At 34.6% G+C, this 11,060-nt stretch overlaps 1 protein-coding gene across 1 annotated transcript; it reads right to left on the bottom strand.

Moving 5' to 3' along the window:
• Positions 1 to 1,445: 1,445 nt before the first annotated feature.
• LOC140438587 (zinc finger BED domain-containing protein 5-like) lies at positions 1,446 to 1,838 on the bottom strand. Its single transcript, XM_072528250.1, has one exon. It carries the CDS (start codon positions 1,836 to 1,838, stop codon positions 1,446 to 1,448), a length of 393 nt encoding a protein of 130 aa, XP_072384351.1.
• Between the last annotated feature and the right edge of the window lie 9,222 nt (positions 1,839 to 11,060).

Here is an 11,060-nt window from a genome sequence, read left to right as displayed (position 1 = left end):
ATAAAAAGTATCATAACTTCCCTGAGCTAACAACGGCTTTTAATTTTAGAATGGCTTCGCGAAATATTCAGGACACCAAAAAATGTTATGAGATTGAGATAAGTGGAGTGTATCCCTAATTTGTTTGTAAAAGATTTCGTTTAAGGTCCCTTTATTTATACTTTTTGTGGTTACAGAGAAGAGAATCAGAGGTTTGAAATACTTGAAAATACTATTTAATCGATAAAAATATACAATGCATAAATCCTAAGAAGCGCAAATGAACAGTTTACACAAAATATTATAAAGATCAGGGCTTCCCAAACTTATTCGTACTGTGACTCCCTTGGGATTTTGCTATTTTTTTGCGACGCTTCCTCAACCCAACCCCCAATAATACTTACCAATTTTAGTACTAGCCTAGTAACAGAATATAGATATAACAAAAACACTATTTGAATATTTATATTTTTTATTAGAAATTAAGAATGAAATCAAAACATAGTCACAAAAATGAAAAAGGATATTTATTTATGTAACTGTCTTGTTAATGTGAGGGATGTGCTTACTTTTTTGAGCACAGCTTATGAAACCAGAGCTCCAGTTTGGAAATTGTCACTCTCATTTTTTTTCTCCGTTTCGCACAAGTACGAAATCGCAAATGGTAATAAAACCTTTAATGCAGCAGTGCTGATGGCATGATATTCTTGAGAAAGTGAGCTCCAAAATTCAAATAGTTTGTCCTTGTCATATTTAAGTTTTAGGCTGGAATCACAGGACAATTCTGTCAGTTGTTCTTCTTCCTCTGTTGAAAGTGTCGATGGTATGGATAACACGAAAAGGTTTCTGGCCCAGTCATATTGCTCCATATCTTTGAAAATATTTATCAAAGTGTTCGCTAAATGATAACATGTGTTGTGTAAACATATTTTTTAAAGAGGGATCAAGGATTTCTATCGATTTTTTTTGTAGAATACCTTGTAAAGCAGGGAAGTAGTCAATTTCTTGATCTTCGAATTTTCTCTTCCATAAGAGCAACTTCTTCTGAAAACCAGTAATTTTATCTGCCAATTGCATGATATATGTAATTTCCCTACATAGATTTATTAAGATCATTTAATTTGTTAAATATGTCTCTCTCAGAGATATTCCAATTTTATTATAAACTCATCATCATATGTAAAAATCATGTGTAAAATTCATTTCTTAATTCGTATACACGTGTGGTACGTTGCCTTTGGACAGCCAACGAGAGTTGCAATAATAGATTAAAGAGGCGTGCTCGGCCCCCATTTCATCACAAAGTTTATGGAAAAGTCTTGATTTCACGGGGCGTGTTTTAATGTTGTCCACCACTAATAATGCTATCCATCACAACACTTAATTCAGTTGTAACGTTTTTTGCTGCTCTCTATGAATGACACAATTTGTCCATTTTACACTTGAGTCTTGGTTTTAATGAGAGCTTATAGTCCTCCATACTGTCCAGACGTCGCTCGGACACTATCCGTACACACGCCTACACAGTTATCCCAGTTAATATTATTTTCACTCATATATGAGTTTAAAATTTCGAATAAACCAGTAGCTTTACAACTTTCACATATTTTTCTGCAAAATAACAAATCCTCACATATATTTGTTTCATGTATGTACTGTACATAACATTTCAATTGAGCATCATCATTACTATCAGTCGCCTCGTCCAGTTGAATGGCAAATAAACCTGAAAGTTTCCCCACAATTTGCTCATTAATATCTTCTGCCATCTCGTGAATACGGCGACTAACCGTATTGCTTGAAAGAGGTAAATTTTTTGTTTCTTTGGCTGCCGATTCTCCAATCATCTCTATTACCATGTCAACCGCTACAGGTAAGATCAGTTCCTCAGCGATCGTATGTTGTTTTTTTTACATTTGGCAACACGGTAAGCTACCATGTAAGAGGCGAGCAATGCTTTGGTAGGAATTGATGCTCTTGAAACCAAAGCCGTGGTCTGATACGTTAGCTCTCGCAATTTTCTTATAAAAAAGTCTCTTATTCGTCGATTCATTTAGCAGCAGAAGAAGCACGGGGCAAATGTGACGAAAACTATAAAGGAATAAAACCGTACTGGTGGGATGAAGAAATAGAAAAGGAAATTAGAGATAAACGTCGGAAATACCAAACATTATTAACAATAAAAACAGAAAACGATAAAACAATTTACAAAGAAGCACAAGCCAAAGTAAGAAAAAATATAACTAAAAAAAAAACGAATCATGGGAACAGAACTACCAAAAGATCAACACCTACGTAGAAGGTAGAAGTAGCACAGAGAGTTGGAGATTGATTAAAATTATGAAAAATAATAAGAAAAAAGACGTTATATCACCAGTAACAACAAAAAAATGGGAAGAATATTTCAAAAAATTACTAACAGATCAAAGACCAGAATTCACTAACATGGAAGACAACACGATAGGTATACGTATAAATTCATCACCATTACGAATAAGTAAATCACAGATGGACGAAATAACCAAATCCCTGAAAAATGGAAAATCCCCTGGTCCTGGTCCTGCAGAACTAGTGGAAGCCGGCACAGACAAACTCCAGGAACAGACTTAAGAAAACTCTTAGACTGCTTGAATGGGGCCGAATTACCAAAAGAATGGAAATTATCTATCATGTCAACTATCCACAAAAAGGGCAGCAAGGATCAGTGTGAAAATTACAAAGGAATTGCGGTAAACAGCAGAATAAGTAGGATGTATGGGAAACTGTATGGGAGAACAAAATATAAAATGACTATAGAGATTATGAAGCAGAGGAGCAAGCTGGTTTTAGAGCTGGGCGATCCACAGTAGACCACTTGTACTCTATTACGCAAGTTATTGAGAAAAAAACAGCCGTCAATGAAGAAGTTCACCTGGTGTACATAGACTTACAAAAAGCATATGACAGTGTACCCCTCAGTAAACTATGGTCAACCCTACAGCAAACCAACATTAAGAATGGTCTTATCAAAGCTGTCCAAAGTCTGTATAATGGAACGACTGCAAAAATTAAAACTGGATCAAGGATATCTGAGGGATTTAAGGTCACGAAAGGACTAAAGCAGGGTTGCTGTATTTCGCCTACCCTTTTCAAAATATCAAATTAACTTTGAAACCCCTTTGAAACCATAAAAGATTTCGTATGCGGTAGGAGGTTAAGAACAGAAATCTGTTAAGATGTGATTCACTACACTATCATGGATAATACGGTATTGAAAATATTTAAAAAAAAAATAAACGACGGAATAAAATACAGAGCACAACACAACAATGGAACACAACAAAATATTATATCTTAATAAGGCTTCTTAATGTTCTGTACAAACCACTCAGTAAAATATTAATCAACAAACCAACGGGCAAACCGCGACACGCACATTTTTGATACCTAATCTAAAGTTTTTATAACATTCTGAATTTAATTAACAGAACTACTTTGACATTTATTAATGACAGCACTTCACTATTTATTAACTTCATTACTGGTTACAAAATTACATATTAAAAATAGTAGAAATAACTAAGAAAATTTTTATAATACGCTATATTTTTATGAAAATTTATATGATCAGAGAGTGACCTGAGCATTATTCCGCCCCAGGAGCTAAATTTTACACCAATCGCCCACGAAATGCCAAAAAGTGAAAAGAAATACTCTAAAAATTCAACCTGTAAGCTATTTTTAAATACCTGTCCTTTAATCTCTGGAAGAGAGAGACCGCACCAATGAACCCCTGACAACCAATTTTTGGGATGAAAAGCTCAAAGGACCTATTAATTGAGAGTGAGCATTAAAAATTATTTCCCCATAATCTGGATCGCATTATGTGAGTCGTTTCTTGGTTTTTCGATAAAGGAAAATAACAAAGCTTCACCGCCCTGCCGAAGGGCGTTTTTCATGTAACACTGGCACTTCTGTCGTTGACGGTTCGAGAATGCCCATCCGCTGATCAAAGAGCTTATTATAAAAAAAATGAATATTTGCTGCTTGCTCCCACCGTAAATATAATTAGGTTTCGAGTGAATTTACTCTCGTGTGGGTTTGGATTAATTCCAGATAGAAAATTAAAAACATGTCAGATTCCATAATTATATGGGAGAAGAAGAAAAAAGCAAAGAAAATTTTATATTACAACAAACGCTAAAGCAAGGACGTTGCTTTGAAAAACCAAATACTAATTATTTTCTGGTTCCAAGCCGACATGCAGAACGCACTGGACATGAGTTTTTTTTTAAACTAGGAGCGTCTAGTAAAATAAGATTGTAATTTATTATATTACACGTTTTTATTTAGTTATTTAAAGCTTTTTTTAAATCAGTTTTGATGTGCCTTAATGTACTAAAAGGTAACTAAAATTAAGATGTTTTCCATTCAATCACTTTTAGCACATATTCCAGCAAGTTCATATGATTTTATGACATTGAGTCTTCTACTTACGAAATATATGAGCGATTAACCAAAGGAAAGTTTCATCCTTTCTGGCTGAGCAAAAAATCAGTTCCTAAAATTAAAAACATTGACCAACGTCCAGTGATCATGACGAATATATTGAAGGTTCTAGAAATAAAATTCAGCTTTGCCAATTGATCCCGCTGTTGTGTTAGTGGAGGCTAACTGCCTCTAACCACTGAACGTATCATCGCTTACTGTTGTATGTACGCAGTGAAACACAGAAATCAACGATAAACAAGCTGAAATAATAGACTTATTGCTACTTGAAATTGTAGAGTGTTAGGGACCAAGTCCAAGATCGCTAAAGATCAAAGTATAGTTTGTTTCACGAAAAATGGTTAAGTGCTTAATGGTTACCTGAGTTGATCCTATTGTGTATACAAGAGTCTCTCAATAAACTACCGAAGTACACAGGGTCGCACTTTAGAAAGTTTGTTATTTAATATATTTCATTGGTAGCTGTGTAATACACGATTATAAAATTTATTAAATTATTTCATATGGTATTTTCAGGTTGTTCAAGTGAATATACTTGATAATTGAACAATTTTTAACATGAAGAAAGTAGTTTTTTTGTTCTACGTGAATAATTGTAGTATATGGATCTAAATTCAGAAAGGTACTTTCCTTCACACTTTTTACAGGCTTAGGACTGTCAGCAAAAAACTGGCGTGTTTAAAAGTTTTTGCTCTTCCTTATCGGATATCGTTAAAAATGTACAGTAATAATAGTTCTATTTACAGTATATACATACAAACGAATACATAATGTACAAAAAATAGATAAATTGAAAAAAAAATATAGAAAAATATATATGTACAAGTTAATATTTACAAAAAAAATACCCAAAATAACCAAAATATATTTATGAATTCCTAAATACCTAATTCTGTTTCGCTGTCTCTATCCTCTTCAAGATTAATAACAATTGGTTTAATTATGTCATTCAAAGTAACATATGAATTTTCTACGTTCATTACATGGCGTACTGAATTTTTCCAACTTTCTGGGGAGATATCATCAACACATTTCCTTATTAATTCGACTACACTACCACTTAAAGTCGCAGAAACATTTTGTGGCCTAACATTTGACTTTATTTGGTGCCACATATACTCTATGGGATTAAATAAACAATAGTAGGGCGGAAGCCGTAACACTGTATGTCCCATGTCCTCGGCCAATGCGTCACAAACATATACTTTTTTAATAGAAAATGATTTTAATACTTCTAACAGTTCATTTTTTAAATAACTTTCTTTAAAATATATATCGTTTTCTAACAAGTAGTTTTGAATTTCAATTTTCGTGTTATTTGCACTTGGAGACTTATGTAATTGGCGACTGTGGTAACTTGCATTGTCCATTACTATCACACTATTTTGAGGAAGGTTAGGTATAAGACAATTCTTAAACCATTGCTCAAAAAGCTCTGCCGTTGTATCCTCATGGTAGTTCACGAAGGAGTCTTTAATGTTCTTTGCAGAAAGCCATAAGGCATTTGGGACCAAACCATTTTCTGATCCTGCATGTAAAATTGTTATTCTTTTCCCTTTGTTTGATGGAGCTTTTGTTGGACACCTGTTGGAAGAATCGGACCATTCTTTGGGTGGTGTTTCATGAGTGTCAAACCATGTCTCGTCCAAATAAATTATTGGTCGATCTTCTGTACGGTACTTTCTTATGGAAGTTATATATTCAGTACGCCACTTTTGTAAACGACGGGACCCCATAAGTACTTGCCTTTTGTCAATTGTACGATATCTGAAGCCCATTTTAGACAAAATCCTCCAAAGACTAATGCGGCTACAGTTTATTTGTGTATCATGATTAGTAAGCCGTTGTTTTAAAGCATGTAATGTAGGTATCCGTTGCTCTTCGTACATTGTGTAAATTTTTCGTCTTATTAAGTCCATATCACTTTCGTCAATACATTTGGTAGAACCGGCATCCTTACGCTTCCTTCTTGACTTAATGGGATTTGATGTAATTCTTTTCATTGTGGTTAGAGGTATTTTCGTTAAATGAGATATTTCACTGGCAGCAGTATTAGCAGTAAGTCCTCTTGTAAGTAAAGAACTATATATTGTTTTTACGATTTCTCTAGCGTCAGTAGATAAATGCTTTTTCTTTGCTGGAACACTGGAAGAAGCACCATCAATGTTTTTCCACGGACGTCACATAATGCTGTTTTATAGGTATAAATAGGTATAACACTGGTAACACTTATAACACTTTCAACTAAATGAAACAAAATGTATATTTAAAAATTTCTCATCGGTTTGATATACTTTTACAAATTATACAGAATAGAAGGAACCTGTATAATTATTCCAGGAAATACTTAACGATCAACAAATTTATTGTAGTCATTAAAAGATCAACCATTGATAGTGAAACTCACTGTTAAAATGTTTACAACTTTATAAAATAAAATGTATTCTAATTGTTTTTATAATTTTATACGATTTTTTAATCGTTTTTATATTACCAGGAATTTATTATACAAACAAGATAACGAAAGTTCACAGTAGCTTCAATTTTACCTGAATACTTACCTGCTCAACTAATGTTGACTAAGCTGGGGTACTTGCGGTCGGGATTTATTGCAATCATTAAACACTAAAACCATTTTTCGTGAAATAAACTATACAATTGTGTTTTCAAAGCAGTTCTTGTATATTGGAAATGGTAAAGTCGCTATTGACACCTCGACCGGATTCACTTCATTACCCTGAGAGTTCTGTTACTTAAGGGACTTGAAAGAGGAGCTTATTGAACTTTGATACAGTATTTAATTTGAAGGCGGGTTAGGTAGTTATAAATACACAAATAAACAACAAAACTGCTGAATTAAAGGTATGAATTTTGTTATTAATGACGTCAGGTTACAATCCGCAGAATCTACTAAAAGTAAAGTAAAATGCCAAAGTTAAAATTTTAGAACTACGTATGAAACCTAATTTATAAATATATAAATATATAAATTTGGTAATTATTTCGACATTCTCTGTATAAGTTAAAACCTCACAAACATATTATTTTAGTCACCAAGTAACAAAGCAAGGCGCCGGAACAAGAAAATAACAAGGACTCGTCGTTAGAAAAAGATTAAAGGTGATGGCGTTAAGGATTGCCATCCTGGGAGGACTAAAATCGATCACGGGATAATCCTCGGGGCTCAAAGTTATATGTTTACAGTTGCTCCTCAAGACAGCTGGGATTTCAAAGATTTCGCTTAACGGTCACTTGACAATTTGTTTGAAATTGGATTGGACCTCCATTCCTAACTTAACGCCATCAAGGAGAAATTGTAAAAGATGTTGGATCTGAAACACTTCCAATCCACACTTCTATTCTAATGGTTATTATATTTGAATCGAGTGGATTTTCAGAGCGCGTGGGATGATAATGTCGTATTTTTAAAACCGAAAGATAAAGGGGAGAATTTGTTTTACTTAGATTTTAAACTGTATTTAGGCTTTTTGAATATCTTGATGACTAAATTGTTTAAACCGATTTAATTTCTTTAATATTTTAAATATTATATTATACATTTTATCCTCTTCTTCTTCTCAACTTTCAGCGTTTAGGTTAGATTCGTATTCAAAGTTTGGTTGTCTTTCCAACTTCGTCTGGGCCTTCCTATATTTCGTTAAGCTTCCGGTTAATAAAGTTATTCGAATCGCAATGTATATAAATGTTGTTTTCATTGTCCTTTTTAGTGTCCTATATTTTTCTGTCTGCTTTTGGCGATAAGATTATTCCTTATTTCTTTGTTGCATAATCTGTCGAGTCTTGTACAACATTTATCGTTTTTCTTATTAGCAGTTTATTTTCTAAAGACTCAATTGTACCTTACACCCTTGTCCTACATCCTAATTTATTTCAATTTATTTTATCGAGTTTGTTTTGATGATTATTCTTAATGTATAATCTTCTTAAAGTTTATGTGATTTTTTCGGTACTATCTTCTTTCTAACCAGCAAGACTAAAGAATGGGAAGAGACAGAGAATTTTTGACCACCATTAAAAGGCGAAAGACAGCATATTTGGGGCACATACTTAGAAATGATAAGTACGAGTTGTTGCAGCTGATTATGAAGGGTAAAATCAAAGGAAAAGGTGTCCTGGTAGACGACAAATATCCTGGCTGAAAAATATTCGCGACTGGACCGGGTTAAACACACAGACGCTCTTAAGAAAAGCAGAAGATAGAGACTAATTTGCAATGGTTATAGCCAACCTTCATTAGTGGAGACGGCACTAGAGAAAGAAGAAGAAGTCGACAATAGAACTATTTAGAACTGCTGCAGACAAAATAAAATAGAGCGTGATGATCGCCAATGCCCTTAAACGATGAGGCACACGAAGAAGAAAAGACTGACCGAAAACTCTTACAAAAACGATGTAGAAGCCACAGAACAAGATCTAATAAAAGAGACAGAAAATAAAGAAAATGAAATAGCAAAATCGCTAAAGATAGAAGAGGTTGATCAATCATGGGCAATCAAACTACAGAAAAATAACAAGGCCTTTATATGTGATGGAATACCCGTAGAATTGTTTAAGTTGGGAGGAAGGGAAATAATGAAAAGGATATATGAGCTCATACACAGAATATGGAGAAAATAGAAAATGCCAAAAGAGTGGAATGAGAGTATCATCTGTCCAATATACAAAAGGGGCGATAAGCCCCTCTGTCAAAACTGTGGGGCAATCTCCTTGCTTGGTTGTGGATAGAAAGTATTTACCAGTATACTTAACCATACACTACAGCCCCTTGCAGATCATCGGAAAATATCAGGCCGGATTTAGGTGGGGAAGATCCACCATCGACAATTTATTCACGGTTAAGCAGGTCTTAAGCAAAGGCTGGGAACATGACATGAATGTCTACATAATATTTTCGTCAGCTTTAAACAGCCGTATTACTCAATAAAAGGGCACACTTATACAAAATATTAAGAGAACTTGAAATACCCTCTAAATTAGTTACGCTTATTCGAATGACGTTCTCGGACACATTGGCTCAAGTACAGATACAACATGAAATAAAAAACCCATTTCAAATATTACAAGGATTAAAACAGGGTGATGGGCTGGCACCAACATTGTTTAATTTAGCACTGGAATACGTAGTAAGACAAACATTGAATTGCGGAACGTGAGTCCTCATGTTATGTGGAAGTGATCTACTGATTATGTTTTTTGTATATTTGATTAATAGAAACTTATTTTTTGAAAAGCGTCATGCGGAATTTCTCTCTGATTCAGGAGTTGAACCTGATGATGACGATACTAGTTTGGAAGAAGATTTCGAAGAGATACAGGACCACGACACCGACATGGAAGAAGAAATTGAGGAGCAAATCTCAGAAGTCTTGAATGTTCCACAAAGAGTACCGCATTTTATTGTAAGGATGGAACAGCTAAATGGAAGAAACATGTAGGAAACCGTCGGTTACGAACTCGCAGTGACAATTTAATGAAGGTAAAAATGTCTGGAGTAACTAGGGAAGTGCGACATTTGATATGAAAAGAGCATAAAAGATTTAGAGTCGTTTTTTAACTGAAGAGATTTTGCAAACCATTGTAGACAACACGAATACCTTTATTGAACTATATTCTTACAATCTCAGTAATAAATCTGCAAAAAAGACAGATATTTTAGAATTTAGATTGACAATGTCCCTTGCATAAATTTGCACAGAGAGAATTCTTTGATTTTTTGCATTATCAGCATATACACCCGCGATCATAAAATCCGGGTCACTTTGAAAATCACCGATATTTCATTTTTAACGAGCTTTATCGTAAATAATAATAACACAAATACAAACTAATGCATCTTTCTGAGAATTGTTGTCGGCTTAGCGGTTTCCTTTGCAACAAAGAATTTCAATAGTGCCGATTTGGCGGAAAAGTGCACACTTCCCAAAATGATAGGTTCCTGTAACTGCCGCTTGTTTTAAATGTCTCATTTTTTGTGCTTTGACTTTCTGTTCAAACGCAACGAAATAACGTTTATTATTGCCTCCATTAGTGTTTATTAGAGCCACTATTAGTGTTTCTTATTGTTTATTTTTTGCCAAAAATACCTTTGACTGTTGTTAAAACGGCACAAATTGTTGCGCTTGTGAAAGACGGTCACACTCAACGGCAAGTCGCAAGAACTGTTGGCGTAAGCCTTTCTACGGTTCAACGAGTGCTTCAAAGCTTTCAGAAGAAGGGTTTGCTATCCAGACGACCTGGCTCTGGACGAAGAAGAATAACCACGGTACGAGATGACCCTTTTCTTGTGTTTCAGGCCTTACGAAACCGGACCTCCACTGCAATTATGCATCGAAATTGTCTACAGGAAGTACGAAATCGCAATGTTATCGTTGCAAAAGTCAGGAGAAGATTTCGTTCTTTTGGACTATCTTCTCGAGTAATGGCTACAGGACCGCCACTTCGCCTGGCGCATCGAGTTGCACGACTAGCTTTTGCTCGACAATACGCGCATTGGGGAATTGATGATTGGAGCAAAAAGTTATTCCCAGATGAATCCCGTTTCTGCCTAACTGGATCCGATGGACGTGTAAGAG

The sequence above is a fragment of the Diabrotica undecimpunctata genome, chromosome 4 (genome assembly GCF_040954645.1).
Source record: "Diabrotica undecimpunctata isolate CICGRU chromosome 4, icDiaUnde3, whole genome shotgun sequence".
Lineage (NCBI taxonomy): Eukaryota > Metazoa > Arthropoda > Insecta > Coleoptera > Chrysomelidae > Diabrotica > Diabrotica undecimpunctata.
The sequence above is the reverse complement of the archived record's forward strand: the minus strand, read 5'-3'. Positions and strand labels throughout refer to the sequence as shown.